The 19,449-nt window shown below is 42.6% G+C and overlaps 1 protein-coding gene across 1 annotated transcript in view; it reads left to right on the top strand.

Moving 5' to 3' along the window:
- The window catches only part of LOC145414995 (protein MON2 homolog), a 570,120-nt gene that overhangs the window by 52,201 nt on the left and 498,470 nt on the right, over nucleotides 1-19,449 (top strand). Inside the window, exon 6 of the mRNA XM_080284414.1 lies at nucleotides 13,852-13,977. Within this exon, the coding sequence (XP_080140540.1) occupies nucleotides 13,852-13,977 (126 nt within the window). The remainder of the gene's footprint in view (nucleotides 1-13,851; nucleotides 13,978-19,449) is intronic.

Genomic DNA, 19,449 nt, shown 5'->3' with positions numbered 1-19,449 from the left:
ATTTGGCTGTCTGTTGTATTGTTTTTGTTTTTTTTCTTGGAAGGAACAGTTTGCAGGCTCCTGGCCTTTGGTTCCCTCTTCGTTACATTAAAAAAAAAAAAATAGTATATATATATACATATATATATATATATATATATATATATATATATACTGTATATATATATATATATATATACTGTATATATATATATATATATACTGTATATATATATATATATATATATATATATATATATATATATATATACACACAGTAAGTAATCCCTTTATTATCCAGATGCACACCCACTACCTGGACCTTTTGGGCTCAGGCCTTTGCCCCCCCCCCCCCCCCCCCCCACCCCCAAAAAAAAAAAAAAAAAAAAAAAACCAAAAATTTAAACCGTACTTTGAAATTGGCGCGCAGCGCCGAACAGCTTTGTTTACGCCCACCCCTTGCTTCCCCCTCCTCAGTTACCACCTAACTACCATCCTGACTAGATGCTCATTGCAGTGGATGCTGCATGTGCTCATTTTTGTGAATAAACAATGAATAAACTTCAATACCTCGCCACAAGACCACATGCAAATTTACAGTGTTGTGCAGTGTTATGAAATTAGAATTCAGAGTGCAGAGTTTAAGTACTGAGTGCAAACTGACAGTTGAAACTGGCATGGTGCAAGTAAGAACAGAATCTGTCTATCTATCTATCTATTGCCAGATGCCTCAATCCCGTTTGGGGTGGCCACAAACAAATCGCCTCCAAGTAGCCCTGTCCCCCGCCATTTCACTCCCCTGCTCCCAACTCACACCCCCCTCTCTCATATACCTCTCCAACCCATCCCTCCATCTCATCCTCGGCCTCCCCCTCCCTCTTCCCCCCTCCACCTCACCCACATACACTCTCTTCATCAGTCTTTCACCCTCCATCCTTTCCATATGGCCAAACCACCTCAGTGTGTTCCTCATAACACTTCCTATCACATCCACATCAACACCACAACGCTCCTTTATATCCTCATTCGCCAGCCTGTCTCTCCTTATGACTCCACAGGCTCCTCTTAAATAACTCATTTCCACTGCTCTCACTCTTGACTTGTGTCCTTCCAACAACGTCCAAGCTTCACTTCAGTACATTAGAGTTGGTATCACAATACTGTCATGTAGTAACTTTTTCACTTCCATGCTCACTTCCCTGTTTCTTATCACTGCTTTCAAAGAACCAGCAACCTTTCTTCCCTGCTGTACCCTTTCAAGCATTTCACCCTCCAAATCTCCATCCTTACTCATCACACTACCCAAGTACTTAAACGTACTCACATTTTCCAATTCCTCACCATCCAACCTTGCTGTACATTCACTGACTTCACCTCTCTCAAAGACCATCACTTTACTCTTCCCTGCGTTCATCTTTAGATTCCGTTTCTTACACACTCTCCCAAACTCATCCACCAAGCCTTGCAGCTCCCCTTCATCTTCACTCAACAACTCAGTATCATCTTCAAACAACAATACAGGGAGTTTCCAAACACTATCCTCTCTCACCAGGGCCACTCCAACATCCACTACCCTACCTTGTGCAGTGTTAAACAATTATAACTTGTAGTGCAAAGGATGAAGTGCTGCACAACACTGGATTACTGTACGTGCATCAAGAGCATTTTCACCACTGCCAGAGCCTTAGAGGAGGCGAGTTAACCTTCGTAACAAACGGCCACAGACGTGTTGTGCTGTACACTGCTAAATATTTTCCATACTCACTTCTAATTCCTCATTTTCTGGTTCCTTTTCATATACTTCATGCTTTCTGTTCCTTACTTGTGTGAACAGGGACTTAAATAGGTGCTATCCATGTCCAGTTGAGAGTTATGTAGGTGGTTTTCTGAGTTAGACTGGCTTAGGGTCTGTAAGTACTAGTCCAGGAGGCAGGGGCCCACTGTCTGGATGGACCCACATCCCGGACATGCCTTTGACTCTATTACATCGGATATTGGAGTGATTACTATAAACAGACTTTCTCCTCCAATTCTACCTTAGACGATTCCGGTGCTGTTCCTCCATCACTTCCCCCCTCTGACTTCCTCATAGCTGACATTAAAATTTCTTCAGTTGATGTATTTTCTGCCATCACTGGCCTCAGTACTAACAAGGCATATGGGCCTGATGGGGTCCCTCCTGTTGTTCTCAAGAACTGTGCTTCTGTGCTTACACCCTGCCTAGGTAAACTCTTTCGCCTTTGTCTGTCAACTTGTACCTTTCCTTCTTGCTGGAAGTTTGCTCTCATTCAGCCAGTCCCAAAGAAGGGTGACCACTCCCAACCCTCCAACTATCGTCCAATTGCTTTAACGTCCTGTATTTCAAAAGTTTTCGAGTCAATTCTTAATAGAAAAATTTTAAGGCATCTTTCCTATCACAACCTTCTTTCCGATCGTCAGTATGGGTTCCGTCAGGGACGCTCCACTGGCGATCTTCTCACCTACCTTTCAGACTCCTGGTCATCCTCCTTTCGGGACTTTGGCGAAAGCTTTGCCATTGCACTTGACATCTCAAAGGCTTTCGATCGAGTCTGGCATAAATCTTTAATTTCCAAACTGCCCTCCTACGGTTTCTATCCTTCTATCTGTGCCTTCATCGCTAGCTTCCTTTCTGGTCGTTCTATAGCTGCTGTTGTAGACGGCCATCGTTCTTCTCCTAGATCTATCAACAGTGGTGTTCCTCAGGGCTCTGTCCTATCACCAACTCTCTTCCTCTTATTCATCAATGATCTTCTAAGCTGTACATCTAACCCTATCCACTCATACGCTGATGACTCCACCCTTCACCTTTCCATTCGGTTCCTGCAACGCCCATCTCAACAGTTACTTCAACAAACAAGGGATGAGGCTATGGCACACCTAATGTCTGACTTGGCTCGTATCTCTGACTGGGGTAAAAATAATCTTGTTGTTTTTAATGCATCTAAGACTCAGTTCTTACACCTATCAACCTGACAAAATCTTCCACAGGCATACCGGTACCCACTAATGTTTAATAATATTCATCTTAATCCTACATCATCCTTGAACATGCTTGGGGTTTCATTTGCACGGGACTTATCTTGGAAAGATCATATTACATCTCTTGTAAAATCTGCTTCCAAGAGATTGGGTGTGCTAAGCCGACTCCGCTCTTTCTTTACCCCTGCACAATTGTTGACTCTATACAGGGGTTTTATCCGCCCCTGTGTGGAGTACAACTCTCATGTGTGGGGAGGCTCCCCACATACAGCTCTTCTCAATAGGGTGGAGTCAAAGGCTTTTCGTCTCATTTACTCTCCTCCTCTTACTGACTCCCTTCAACCTCTGTCTCTTCGCCATACTGTTGCATCTTTATCTCTTTTCTATCGCTACTTTAATGGTCACTGCTCCTCTGAACTGTCTGCTTGCATTCCTCCACCTCTACGTCGGGCACGTAGCACCCGTCTGGCAGCAAACTCTCATCCTTTTTTTGTCCAACTCTCTAATGCAAGAGTTAACCGTTACTCCCAGTGTTTCATTTATGCAACAGGTCAGCTCTGGAACTGTCTCCCTCTGTCTGTATTTCCTGCTGCCTATGATCTCCAGTCTTTCAAATGCAGTGTGTCCAGGCATCTCAAAATGATCGGATCTTGAATTTGGCTCTCTATTGTATTTTGTTTTTCTCTTGGAGGGAACTGTTACTGCGGGCTCATGGCCTTTGGTTCCTTCTTCCTCGCATAAAAAAAAAAAAGTATAGTGTATATATATATATATATATATATATATATATATGGTACTGTATATGTAACGTACAAAAGGATATTAATTTGTAATATAGATAGAAGTCGTACCAAGTCTCCAGGGCCATTTAGAATCATATATGTTCCTTCAGTTTTTGGAAGGGATGGTAAAAAAAAATCATTTAATGTACCAGAGATGGATGACATGGAGGGATGGGGTAGAGAGGTATATGAGAGAGGGGGGTGTGAGTTGGGAACAGGGCAGTGAAATGGCGGGGGATAGGGCGACTTGGAGGCGATTTGTTTGTGGCCACCTCAAACGGGATTGAGGCGTCTGGCAATAGATAGATAGATAGATAATGTACCAGATGATGATCAGGTAAGCCTCTGAGCCTCTGAACGAGAAAGTGATGTCAGAAGCCTAATTTTTTCAGTCTGATGATATACCTAGTTTCATTCTTGCTGCCTAACAATTTTACCATTTAGAATACTTGTACTGAATGGGATTAATGAAGCTGTATCAATGTCCAGTTCAGTCTCCTCTAAGCTGAACAAAGTCGTCGGAATAAAGAATAAAAGATTTACATCCTCAGAGTGAAAGAAGTAGTATAATCACACTCATATAGCAGCACAAGTTTTAGGCTAACTTGTAATTGTCTTTATTAATTTTTTCCTCATTGTATAAATCAAGGTACATCATATGAATCGTGCAAGTATTGGACTTCAAAACCTTGGTTAATGGCCACAGTGGTCTAGTAAATGAACCGTATGCACATCCACCTTCACCGCAGCTAGTGAAAAAAGAGCTATGTTTTATCCCACCATGAGGACAGTCGCCTATGACATATGGAAACAGATGTCAAATGGCGGTATTTGGCAAATATTAAATTTCAGAAAACTAAGGCTATGACAAGCTTCAAGAAAGCCCTGTTCTTACTCAGATGTCAAATGGCGGTACAGTATTTGGCAAATATTAGATTTCAGAAAACTAAGGCTATGACAAGCTTCAAGAAAGCCCTGTTCTTACTCAGATGTCAAATGGCGGTATTTGGCAAATATTAAATTTCAGAAAACTAAGGCTATGACAAGCTTCAAGAAAGCCCTGTTCTTACTCAAAAAGATGATACGAATGTAGATATGAAACCCAATTGCACAGAACTCATCAGTAACACAACAAAATGACTGTGTGTAAGAGGTTGCTGTGTACTGTATATATATATATACAGTAATCACTCCAATATCTGACGTAATAGAGCCATAGGTAGGTCCGGATAGTGGTCCTGTCCGGATATTGGGCCCCAGCTTATGGACTTGTACTTATGGACCCTAACTCAGAGAAACACCTATACAACTCCCTCTGGACATGCATAGCACCTATTTAAGACCCAAGTCACACCAATAAGGCACATAAATGACTGAAATAAATGCAAAAGAAACATAAAATGAGGGTTTAGAAGTATGTTCATACATTAATAAACATTCTGGTGACTGGCTCCTGGACTGGTACTTATGGACCCTAACCTAGCCTAACTCAGAAAAACACCTTCCAACTGCACATGCATAGCTCCTAACACCCTATTCACACCAATAAAGGACATTAAAGAGTGAAATGAGGTAAGTATAGTATGGAAAAAAGTACAGTATGAAACATTCTGCCTACTTACAGCAAGTCCATGGCCACCTCGGTGAATAACCGCTTCCTCTCGGACTCTGACAGTAAGAAGGTTTTCCTGAAGCACTTGCAGTACACTGTTCCTGAAGTCTTGCACTGAACTTAGTCAATCGCACACAGAAGTCTGTTCTCTTCACAGTGTGCACTCTTGTCTAACTAATGCTCCATTGTAACTTACTAAGTGTTGCATTTTAACTTTTCCCATTCTTATAATTTTCCAAAGCCAAAACAGACAAGTCTATTTACGTTAAATTTTTTTCCAATTGAGTCTTTTCTCTCACAACTGTAAATCCTTAACACAACACACTGTTTTTTTCACTGCACAACACTCTAAATTCCCATGTGGTCTAGTGGAGAAGTTCTTGCTGTTTATTCACTGTCAGAGTCCAAGAGTATCACTGGCAGGTGACCTAGGGGTGCATCGCTGGGTCGTGGTGATGGCGTACCCACTGCAGACGACTCTGAAGACAGCCGCAAACTCATGTCGAGCTTTGACTCCACCGTGGCTGATGTGCTGGGCTGTGGCTTGGAGCATGAGGGCCTGTCTTGGGGAGACAACGGAGTGGGGCCAGGGCTGGGCACAGCGGGGATCACGGGCCTGAAAAAACTGTCAATGGTTGATTGACGCAATGACCGACGATTCTGACGATTGATGATGTGCTGCCTGAAAGCATGCACTTCCTCCACGAGTCCCAAGGGCCCCATCTCCCTGTCGAAGTCCGGGTGTTCCAGGTAGTCTAGGACGAACTTTAGATGTTCCCGGAGTGCGCTCAGCTTGGGGATGGCTGGAGTAGTGTCCTGCTGAGAGGAGTCCGCATCATCGTCGTCTTCATCGTCGGAATCTTCAAGTTCGGTACTGACACCTGCAACTGAAGACGCAATCTCAATATCAGACAATGTCTGATACCCAGGATCGCCCTCGTCGTCATCCAACCACTCACGAACATCGTCCACATCTACATCGTTGCCGTGCGTACGTAGCCGTGCATGGAAGTCATCCGCGTCAAATCCTAGAAAACCGTACTCCACATCCGTTCCGAGAAGCAGACCAGACCAACCATTTCCCAGAGTCTTCACAGGGACTTCCTTCCATGCACTAGCCCAGTTGTACAGTGCAGACTTGATGTTGTAGCGGCGAAGGTGTTCCAAAGTCCGCTTGCCTCGTGTGTCGCGGGGGATTCCCAGTGTCTTCATCTGGTAATGGATGACCTCCTTGACGAAGTGGCGGTGGAATCAGTCTTTGAAGATCACAGCTGTGAACCATGCCTTCAAAGAATGGTACCAGATGACAGGAAGGACATCCATCACCCCACGAAGGCACCGAGGCTGCTTTGCGCGACCAACAACAACGGGCTTAAGCCGGTGCATGCCGTTAGCATTGGCACAACACAAAGCAGATATCCGTTCCTTGGAGAGCTTGCGGCCAGGTACACGCTTCTCCGTCTCCTCGGCTAGAGTGTTCGTTGGCAGCAAGCGATAGAATAGGCCAGTTTCGTCTGCGTTGTAGACTTGACCGAGAGTGAGACCCTCCCTGTCGATCAAGCCCTTCACCTTGTGCCGAAACTCGTCAACTCCATCCTCGTTAGCGTACAATGCTTCGCCATGTGCTTTACGGTTGGTAAGGCCATGCCGTAACTTGAACGCAAAGAGCCAACCCTCGGATGCCTTGAAGTTTAGGGCGTCGTGAAGCCTGGCGAATTTCTCAGCAGCAGGCTTCAGCTCCGTTCCACGTACCATCACACCAGCAGCACGTTGTTGTCGATACCAAATCAACGTGGATCGGTCGATTTCTGCAAACTTGGGGGTAAACATAACCTTCCTTTCCACGTTGTGTTTGCTTCTCAACGAGAAGTCAGCCATGTACTGCATGAGTTTGTCTCGGAATCTCTTAATATTGAACAAAGTAGACCGGGCCAGGTTAAACTTGCGGAGAATGCGGCAAGAAGACCACCCCGCATCTACTTTCTCCAATATCTCCCGCTTCTTCTCCAGAGTCAACACCACTCTCTTCCTTTTCTCAGGTGGCGGGGCCATCATCACACACACTAAGAGGAGGCCCGAGAGCAGCAGGAGTCCCTGCAGCAGGTAAGGCACCATCACAAAAGCGATCACGTGGGCAGCCATAATGACGAGCGTGCACTCGCGGCGAGAGACAGGCGGAAAGTGGGGAAGATGCAGCGGTGCTCTATCGGATGTCGGAGGAATGACGCACCACATCAATGCTCTCCCGCGCCGCACGCGGCAAGTTCAAATTACAGGCGGGAAAAATTCTTTTTTTTGGGGGGGGGGGGTTTCGGATCATTTTGGGAATATTGGATCCCGGGACGATTATGTCCGGGTAGTGGGGATGTTCGGATATTGGGCGTCCGGATATTAGAGTGATTACTATATATATATATACAGGTAACTCGACGGAACACGTGGGTTTCATTCCTACCGTGCTGTGTTAGGTGCGAAATCGCGTATATTTAAACTACTCCATATTTTGCTCCCTAGACCCCCCAAATGTGTTGTTTTGCTGTTATCTGTCACTGGTAATCACTTGAAAGCACTTTAAGCGGTTAGAAGGTTTATTTAATGTTATAACTCACAAATACAGTACTCCACAGCAAAACTTCAACACACAAATACTGTACGTAAACACAAGGAAACATTCCGACGCCGATCATAGGTAATCATATAAATCAGGTTAACTGGTACCAGTGCTTTAACTTACAAGCACATACCAGAACAGTACATATTTAATTTAGAAATGCAGTGCTGTGATATCGAATGATTTCAGTACATAATCTGTTAGGAATGGCTGGAAAAAAAAAAAATGTTATGAATACATTTTCACCTTTTTGATATATGTTTATGGTAGTTTCGAGTTATTTTTTACGTTATCGTTGTGCCCATGCTTGGAAAAGGGAGCGAAAGAGTTGAATTTTCAGTCCTAAATGAGAAAACTGCACGTCCTCCAAGGCTAGACTCTGCCTCGGGAGAATAAAGTGGAGGGTCAGTCCGATTAGCAATAAGGAAGTTGTGTCACAACTTCCAGCTCCCACACCACGAGTATGGCTAAAAATAGAATCGTAATGCAGTTTCAGAACTAACAATAAGTCTAATTATTATGAATACAGATACAAAGCAGAAATAAATACGTTTACAGACGGGGAAAACGTACTTCTTCCGTCATAACATGTTCATCTTTCTCTATCATTTTATCTTGTTATTTTCGCAATATATATTGCTGTCTCGTAAACAGGGTGGTTGTTTGTGTTTTGCAAGGGAGGAAAAAGATTGTATTTTCTGTCTGGGTCGAGATAATGGGTGTAACCATGTGTGGTTAGGCATGGCCACGAGCGAAAAAATCGTACATCTATTCATCACGATATCAGGTGGTGAACTGACAGATGACACACGAGAGGGTGAAGTCAAGGTCAGTCTCATGTCCCAGATTTTCGTTCACTTCCCGAAAGTTTTCACAGTTTTCTACAATTTGCATTGCATCAAATGATCTAAACCATTACAACAAACCTGAGCAAATAGGTAAAGATACCAAGACAAAGATGTATTTTTCTCTAATTATAAGTCTTTAACAAACAAACTAAAAAGGCAATATTCCGACGCCGATCATGGGTAATCATATAAATCAGGTTAACTGGTTACAAGGCTTTATTCAATGCTTTAATTGCTTACAAATACATACCAGAACAGTAAATATTTAACTTACAAATACAGTACTGTAGAAAAGCAGTACAGTAAGAGTTTAACGAACAAACAAAAAAGGCAATATTCCGACGCCGATCATGGGTAATCATATAATTCGGGTTAACTGGTTACAAGGCTTTATTTAATGTTTTAACTTTATTTAAGTGCTTACAAGTACAGTACATACAAGAACAGTAAATATTTAACTTACAAATACTGTACAGTACTGTGGAAAAAACGAACAAATAAAAAAGGCAATATTCTGACGCCTATCAGGTAAACTGGTTATAAGACTTTATTTCTTGCTTTAACGTTATTTAATAGTACTTTAAGTTGCACATAAACTTACCAGAATAGTACAGTACTCTAAATATTTAACTTACAAATACTGTGCTACTGTACTCGGGAATGTCTCACTCACTGAATAATTTCCCGCCTAGATCGTCACATAATCAAAACAAATCGCGCGCTGCGGTGACGTTCGAGGATTTGATCTTTCAAAGGCCTCTCCTGCGTTAATTTGTAGTTTTCATGATGGTTTTTTAATCTTACGTTGTCTTATGTGTATCCCAGCCCTTACCGTGTATAATTGCGAGCGGTGACATTCGAGGATTTGATCTTTCAAAGGCCTCTCCTGCGTTAATTTGTAGTTTTCATGATGTTTTTTTAATCTTACGTTGTCTTATATGTATCCTAGCCCTTACCGTGTATAATTGCGAGTGCATTCCGTGAGATCGTGTTCCGTGCGAGTTACCAGGATACAGGTAACTCGCACGGAACACGAGGGTTTCGTTCCTACCGTGCCGTGTTAGGTGCGAAATCGCGTATATTTAAACTACTCCGTATTTTGCTCCCTAGACCCCCCAAATTTGTTGTTTTGCTGTTATCTGTCACTAGAAAGCACTTTAAGTGGTTAGAAGGTTTATTTAATGTTATAACTCACAAATACAGTACTCCTGAGCAAAACTTCAACACACAAATACTGTACGTAAACACAAGGAAACATTCCGACGCCGATCATAGGTAATAAATTAGGTTAACTGGTACCAGTGCTTTAACTTACAAGCACATACCAGAACAGTACATATTTAATTTAGAAATGCAGTGCTGTGATAGCGAATGATTTCAGTACATAATCTGTTAGGAATGGCTGGAAAAAAAAAAATGTTATGAATACATTTTCACCTTTTTGATATATGTTTATGGTAGTTTCGAGTTATTTTTTACGTTATCGTTGTGCCCATGCTTGGAAAAGGGAGCGAAAGAGTTGAATTTTCAGTCCTAAATGAGAAAACTGCACGTCCTCCAAGGCTAGACTCTGCCTCGGGAGAATAAAGTGGAGGGTCAGTCCGATTAGCAATAAGGAAGTTGTGTCACAACTTCCAGCTCCCACACCACGAGTATGGCTAAAAATAGAATCGTAATGCAGTTTCAGAACTAACAATAAGTCTAATTATTACGAATACAGATACAAAGCAGAAATAAATACGTTTACAGACAGGGAAAACGTATTTCTTCCGTCATAACATGTTCATCTTTCTCAATCATTTTACGTTCATCTTTATCATTTTACCTTGTTATTTTCGCAATATATATTGCTGTCTCGTAAACAGGGTGGTTGTTTGTGTTTTGCAAGGGAGGAAAAAGGTTGTATTTTCTGTCTGGGTCGAGATAATGGGTGTAACTATGTGTGGTTAGGCATGGCCACGAGTGAAAAAATCGTACATCCACTCATCACGATAGCCGGTGGTGAACTGACAGATGATACATGAGACGATGAAGTCAAGGTCATGTCCCAGATTTTCGTTCACTTCCCGAAAGTTTTCACAGTTTTCTACAAGTTGCAAACCATTACAGCAAACCTGAGCAAATAGGTAAAGATACCAAGACAAAAATGTATTTTTCTCTTATTATAAGTCTTTAACGAACAAACAAAAAAAAAAGGCAATATTCCGACGCCGATCATGGGTAATCATATAAATCAGGTTAACTGGTTACAAGGCTTTATTTAATGCTTTAATTGCTTACAAGTACATACCAGAACAGTAAATATTTAACTTACAAATACAGTACTGTAGAAAAGCAGTACAGTAAGAGTTTAACGAACAAACAAAAAAGGCAATATTCCGACGCCGATCATGGGTAATCATATAATTCGGGTTATCTGGTTACAAGGCTTTATTTAATGCTTTAACTTTATTTAAGTGCTTACAAGTACAGTACATACGAGAACAGTAAATATTTAACTTACAAATACTGAACAGCACTGTGGAAAAAACGAACAAATAAAAAAGGCAATATTCTGACGCCTATCAGGTAAACTGGTTATAAGACTTTATTTCTTGCTTTAACGTTATTTAATAGTACTTTAAGTTGCACATAAACTTACCAGAACAGTACAGTACTGTAAATATTTAACTTACAAATACTGTGCTACTGTACTCGGGAATCTCTCACTCGCTGAATAATTTCCCGCCTAGATCATCACGTAATCAAAACAAACCGCGCGCTGCGGTGACGTTCGAGGATTTGATCTTTCAAAGGCCTCTCCTGCGTTAATTTGTAGTTTTCATAATGGTTTTTTAATCTTACGTTGTCTTATATGTATCCCAGCCCTTACCGTGTATAATTGCGAGCGCGTTCCGTGAGATCGTGTTCTGTGCGAGTTACCTGTATATATATACATATACAGTACCCTTGTGTCCAGCACGTGTTCGTCCAGCACGATTCGCGTCCAGCACGGAGAGCAAAAAATTAGGATGATTTATTACAATTTAAATAATTACCTGTACTGTAACACGGATGCATTAGCATAACATGGACGGAGCTCCGAGAAGTGGGCGAAATCTTCAAAGTTTGCCTCTAGCATGATCACCCCTAGTCCAACTCGGTCATACTGGACGTTCCTGTGATGCTGACAGCCAATCAAAACTTCCGATCAAGTAGCCTCCCCTGCCCGCTATGGTGATGCGATCGTGATGTCGCCCAATTATAAACGCTTCTGCTCTCACGTGATGTTTTGTTTAAACTTTTTCCGCCACAGTGCCACTCATTTGCATAATTCCCATTGGAAGGTGCTTTCTCTCGTTGCATTTTCTGCCCTAGCTACTGCATTTTACCCTGCTCACGATGCCAAGGAAGCCTTCTGAGAACCCCAAGAAGCAGCGGCACCTCCCTCAGGTCACCTAGCTAGAAATCATCGAGAGGAGGAAGCTGAAAAAAGGGGAGAGGAAAGTGGACATCGCCAAGACCTATGACATGAATGAAGCCAGCATGAGGACCATAATAAAAAAACAAAACAAGATCCTGGCAGCAGTGAAGGTTTACAGAGTGCTAGGACAGGCAGAAGCAGGACCTTCCATGGATGTAGACGAGGATAGTGATTCTGAGTGTGATTTCGAAGGATTTATGAGGGAGGTTGAGGAGGAGCAGCAGCCATTACCCGCTAGTGATGCCAGCAGCCATCCTCCGGGGACTCAGTAGGACTACCTACAGCCTCGGATACCACCTTCCATTCCCAGAAAGCCCACCAACACTATCCTAAAAGGTTAGTTATCATTCATAGTACAGTACCCTTGATTATAATTACAGTAGTACCAATATATGTATATGTATATGGTAGGTATTTAGGGTGACTTTTCCTGGGGTTGCTGACATAATTCATTTTTCCCCATGAGCTCTGTTGTTTGTCCAACACGTTTTTGGTCCAACACGGGACCCGTGCATGACAATATTATCATGTTGGATGCGAGGGTACTGTACATATATATTCTGTATATAAATATATATATATATATATATATACAGTCAGATCTCAAATTTTGACAGTTTAGAATTCGATGAATCAAAATTCGATGCATTTTGGAGTGGTCTGCCTACCTTACTTTTCAATGCAAATTTGCGAATTTCGATGCTCTCAGGGCCAGACTCCAACCAAAACAAGCAAAGATAATATTTTTGATGCGAACCAAAATGCTAGAAGTGAAGGGAATTATAAGAAAAAGTATGAGCCTAACCACATGTGGACATGCTTTTCACTGCAATTTAGTTGTATGTATTTTCTTTGTATTTTCATTGCAACTTACCTGTTTCAAAATGGCAAGCAAGAGTGGTTCTTTGGGTAGCAGTGGTGATGTACGAGAGCAGCCTGGCATCTCTAAATCTTTGCAACCAAAGAAGTGGCAGTACAGGAAAGGGCAGAAATACACCAAGTATACACTTGCTGACAGTATGGCAATACACTGCAGAACTACAGTTACTTAACCACAAATATAGTTCATAAAGTTTACAGGGGGTGTGGGCAAAAAATCATGATTTTAGGTAGTTCGGTTTGGAGGCCCCAGAGCCAAAGTAATTTTTCCCATAAGAAGTTCAGTTTAAATTTCGATGTTTTGAATTTAGATGAGGTTTTTGGGTACGTATGTCCATCGAAATTTGAGATTTTAGTGTGTATATATATATATATATATATATATATATATATATATATGTATATATTATATATACATATATATATATATATATATGTATATATTATATATACATATATATATATATATATATATATATATATATATATATCTATCTATCTATCTATAGCCCGACGCCCTACTCCCGCAAAGGGTGGCCGCAGACAAAATGCCTCCAAGTCACTCTGTCACCCACCATTTGATTCCCTCCCCCCAACTCACCCCCCTCCCTCATATACCTCTCAACTCCATATATATATATATATAATTATTTATTTAGTTATTTATTTATTTTCAGGACTTAGTACAACTAGTGAATGCAGACCAGCCACTGTGGCTTCTAGGACTTACAGAAATGACCCGTACCTTTGGGTTGGAGCTGTTAGAATCTGTCCTGACCACCTTTCCCTCTGTCTTCTATAATGTAAGTGTACAGTTGATAATCTTTTGCATTATAACATTTTTACCCATAACTCTTAACTCATTGTGTGAGTAATAATGAGACTCTTCCATTTTCATTTAACCATTTTCAACTTGAGAATTTTTCATCATTTTTGACAACCTTAGGCTGAATGAGCGAGAAATATTTTTAATTTACCTTAGAGAATACGAACTTTTAGCCAATATGTTTCTGTGTACTACCATGTGGAGAGAGTGGCGATTGAGAGACATGATTGAACGAGTGTATGTCAGTTAGGGAGAGGTGGAGGGGGGGGGGACAACCGAGAACGAGTTGGAGAGAGAGAGAGAGAGAAGAGAGAGAGGTGACTTCGAGGGAAGGCAGCCAAATGGCAGAGGACAGGGCAACACAGAGGTGATTTGTATGTACTGTGACTTCGCATCCAGTATGGTCATTAGATCAGAGAATACTGCCGTACTCAGCTATTTCTAGCGAACCAATTAATAATAAATCTCGTGGGGAAAATTATTTAGATCAGACCAGAGTCTGATTCAAAGCAGAAATATCCCTAGAATGTTGTAAGCAGAGATAGGCAAACACACACAATAAATGCAGTTTAATATATGTGCTGAGGGAGTAGGCTTTAGCACCAGGAGTTCAGAGTGGTACTCCCAAGGAGAATGGGAATACTGGTGATAGGAAGAGTTGGAACTCCTGTTTCACCAGCCTCCAGAATATCTGACTGTCCCCCTTTGCTGACATTCTCATTATGACACTGACATCATGAGTAGACCAGCACACTCTTCCAAACACTTTCCATTAACTATGTCATGCACTACCCTTCATGCGCTATACATATCACACAACGTACCCAACTGCATCACAGAGTTTGATGCCAGCAAAGGCATACAGTCAGAAAACACTGCCTTTGCTACCTAGTGGCTGACCTATTGAGGGGAAGTGTGACACAGCATTATTTTGGGGGCTGGGATGGGATGGGACTCAGAACTGAGCAAGGGGTACAGGGCATTGCGTTCCCAGGCTGCCTCTTCTGCCCAATAGAGAGGGGCCTGAACCTGGGAGTAGCACCCCAGGAGGTTGCCCTATCAGTGGGTGCATAATGGCAAGGCAGTTACAGTGCCAAGGCATGCTTGGAGCGTGTTCCAGTAGCTGTCCTGGCAGGGTGCCCTGAGGCCACTGCCACAGCCACTGGTCATGGCTAGTAGGCTGTAGGTCCCAGGTCCCATACTTGGACTTCGGACTGTGCGGGTCAGTGAGGCCTGTGATCTGTCTCCATCCATTTAATTTTAATGACTTTGGCCAAAAATGAATATATATAAAGCAGAAGCCTGACAGTATTAAATCACCCAAGGGAATCAGGGTGGCATCTTGGATAGTTTGAGGGGTAGAGCAGGGGAGGTGGCCGAGGTAATGAGTAGAGGTGGGTGGATGTTGGTCATATACAAGAGGATAGATATAGGGGAGGATCATCCAGAATGATTGCTGGGGATGGGGGGGGATTGTTGGTACAAGATATTTTGTCAGGGAAGGGCAGATGGATATGGTGGTGTGGGTGTGCTGGTTCTGGAGGAGTGGGTAGAATTTGTCGTGAAAATAATGAAAGTGAATGATGGGATAATAGTAGTGAAAACTTTGTTTGTCAGGATCACATTTTCAATTATATCAGTGTATGCTCCACAGGCTGGCATTGATGGATGTAGGAAAAACTTGATTATGGGAGGACTTAATATGTGTGTTAAGTGGTATGGGGGAGGATGAGATTGTAGTTTTGGAAGAGGACTTAAATGGTCATGTTTTTGAAGCAGCTCAAGGATATGAAGGGGTACATGGGGGCTGCACATTTGGTACAAGAAATGATGAAGAGGAAAGGATACTCAGGTTTTGGGAGGCAGTGAATATGATTTTGTGCAACATGTATTTTAGGAAAAGAGAGGAGGTTGATTGAATATGAGTCTGAGGGAAATAGTAGCCAGATAGATTATTTCCTGGTGAGGGGGGCTGATGGATGGTTGGTGAGGGATGTTAAAGTTATGGGGAGCTAGAAGTATGTGCAGCAACACAAGCTATTGACATATTACATGGTACTTAAGGAGTGGATGATGAAAAAGGGGGACTGTGCACCTTGGAGGAAAATATGGAAGTAGAAAAGCCAAGCAGTAAGGGATGCCTTCTATACTGAGATGAGTAGAGTGGTGACTGAACAGGAAGCTGTCGACAGAAGTGTTAATGAACAGTACAGAGCTGTCAAGAACAATCTCCTGAGAATTGCTGAATCAGTGTGTGGGTGGACAAGGGAACCCCCAAGACATAAAGTAATTTGGTGGTGGGATGAGGATGTAGAAGCTGCAGTTAAGGAGAAAAGAAGGCTTTTCTGGGAATGGAAAAAGGGTGATATCAAAGAAGAATACTGGTACTTGGCTGCCAAGTGTAGTGCTAGAAAAGAGCAAAACAGGACATAATCTGAGCCTGAGAGACTTTTACTGGATAACCTAAATAGTGTGGCAGGGAGGAATGTGATATTCAAGGTGGCAAATCAGATGGAGAGGGAAAACAAGGATATCATAAGTGTGCAGTGTGTGAAGAATGATGAAGGAAAGGCAGTGGTGAACAGTAGGGATATTAACCCCTAAGGTACGCAATTCGATTGACCAAACTTCCTTGAGAACCTGTATATGGAGCCGATTTTTCATCTCTTACAGAAGTAAAAAGTTTTATGTCCAAGGCTAAGAACATGAATTTACACACCTTTTGCTGCAAACCAGAGCATTTGACCAATTGGTTCATGAGCTATAGCCCATCAAAGTTGAAAAATGTTACCCTTCCAGGCGGGACAACTCCAGGTCTCTATGTGCTCCCACCCTATCCCACCCTCTTTGTTCCCCTCCCATTACTTTCCTCATTCACTTCCATCACCCACCCCTCTCTTCCTCCCCTCTTCCCCCGTAGCCTCCACCCGCCCAACCCCACCTTTCAGAATTTTTCAGCTCATTTTTTTTTTTTTTTTTTTCCCTCAAACAATAGCATGCAAAATAATTATGTCAGTGTTCATCACACACTTCCAGCACCCTTGCTCCCCAACACTTCTCCCTTCCCCACCTTCCCTCCACCTTTCCCATTCCCTCATAGCTGTGTAGCTGTGCAAATAAAAAAAAATTGAGCCAAAGCATGGAAAACCTTTTTCTTGGTGTTACTGACACTCCACCATCCCCTCTCCCCTCACCCCTTCCCCCATCCCCTCACCCCTTCCCCCATCCCCTACCCTCAGAGCTGTCAAATCAAGAAGCCGTGAGAATTTCAAGGGGAAAAAAAAGCTAGAGCTACCCCCCCTCCTCCTCTACCCCTTTCAGAATATTCCAGCTCATTTTTTTTTTTTTTTTTTTTTTCCCAAACAATACGGTAGCATAAAAAATAATTATGTTGGTGTTCCTCACTCACTCCCAACACTTCTTCCCTCCCCACCTTGCCTCCCCCCATCCCCTTCCCTCATAGCTGTGTAACTATCAAAATAAAAAACATACATGAAAAAAATATACATTCTATGTTTCATGCATCAATGTATGCAATTACACAAACATTAATCTAGTATTGAATGAAATCACACAACATGAATAGTAACAATGACATAATATTCTAGGCAGGAAGGTGGGGAGGGAGGAGAGGTAAGTGGATGGCATACTACAGGGGGTGGGGGTGGTGTGGGGAGAGGCCTGAAGGGGTGGTATGGGGGTATAGAGGTGGGAGACAGACACCACAATACAAAGAGGAAAGGCAGAAAGGGAGTACAGGGGTGTGGAAGGTGGGTAGGGGGGATATAACCCTCCCCAGGGAGACAGGGAGGGGGGAAGGGGGGGGAACCACAGTGGCATGATGGAAGATGGTGGGGGAGGGGGAGGGAGGGAGCAGGAGGTGGTCAAATGCGAGGGAAGGGAGGAGGGAATAAAGGTATTGGGGTAGAGGAATGTGGTGAGAGGGCAGTGGGGGAATCACCCCCCCCCTACCATTGGTAAGGGTCCGGATCCTCCCTCCTCCCTTCTCAGGACTTAGTTCTCATTGGTTTGCATCGATACGTCACAATTGGACTGAAACCTAGTGTCCGCAGTTTTTTTACAAAGGCTCCTCTGTCGATCATATTTGGCATCTAGCGAAATTCTGGTAAAGGATCGATCGATCCTATTACACTAGTACTTTAGGGGTTAGAGACGGCTAGAGAGAGCATTATAATCGGTTGCTGGATGAGGTGTTTGACTGGAACAGGGAAGGTTTGGGGTCAGCAGATCCAGTGTCTGGCTCTTAGCCTTTGATTGATATTGCTTCTGTGAGCAGGGCAATAGGCAGGATGCAGATGAGGAAGGTGGGAAGTGTGTCTCGGTTGACTGCTGAACCATTGAAGATCTCAGGAGATATAGGAATGGAGTTAGGTACTGACTTGATAAACATGATTATACCTGAATGTGTTGTCCCAGATGATTGGCTGAAGAGTGTGATTGTACAGTGAATCCTCGATATAATGAACAAACTGGGGGGAGGGCTGGGTCGCAATATCCAAAAGTTCGCTATATACAAGGGGTTTAGTATTTCCGAGGGACTGCCAAACTCAGTTTGCTGTACAAGAGGAGTTGTTCAGTCCTACGTTCTCAGACATAATCTAAATTAACTCTATGAAGTTTTACATGGAGAATTCAGAGGTGTATCAAGTTGTACATGTAAATTGAATACTGTATGAAGTTGTACATATAAATACTATACTTGTAATAAGAGTACAGTATAATGTACTACTGTCACAGTACACTTACTGTACCAGGAAGGGATGCTGTTGTCATTGAGGGCTGATTCGCGAACTTCCCCCGCATTTAGCGACATTTGTTTGCAAAATCCGGGAGAAGTTTGGTCGCGATTTGGCTGTTCACTATATTCGATATTCGCAATACTGAGGTTCATTATATCGAGGGTTTACTGTAAATGTGTACGAGGGTAAGGGTGATACCATGGAAAGAGGAAATTATAGAGGCATAAAAATTTTGGACCAGATAATGAAGACAATGGAGAGAGTTCAGAAGGTGTGATTAGAAAAGATTGAATACTGTATTGATGAGATGCAGTTTGGATATGTCAGGCGAAGGGACCACTGATGCCATAATTATTGTTCAACAGCTTCAGGAAAAATACATGGGAAAGAAAAGGGATCTGTACCTCATTTTTGTTGATTTGGAGAAGGCCTTTGACAGAGTCCTTAGGCAGGTGGTGAAGTGGGCAATGAGAAAGCTTGGGATCGAGGAGTGGCTGTTTAGAGTGGTTATAGCTATGTATGGTATGTGAGTGTTTGCACCCAGATAAGAGTGACTGGAGATTTGAGTGAGGAGTTTTCCATGAATGTTGGTGTGCATCAGGGGTCAGTCTTGAGCTCCTTGTTGTGTATCATAGTGTTTGCAGACCTCTTCCATGATTTCAGAAATGGACTTCCATAGGAGATATTGT

Source organism: Coenobita brevimanus, chromosome 101 (assembly GCF_032717465.1).
Source record: "Coenobita brevimanus isolate Jiangsu-jjx chromosome 101, ASM3271746v2, whole genome shotgun sequence".
Classification (NCBI taxonomy): domain Eukaryota; kingdom Metazoa; phylum Arthropoda; class Malacostraca; order Decapoda; family Coenobitidae; genus Coenobita; species Coenobita brevimanus.
The sequence above is the reverse complement of the archived record's forward strand: the minus strand, read 5'-3'. Positions and strand labels throughout refer to the sequence as shown.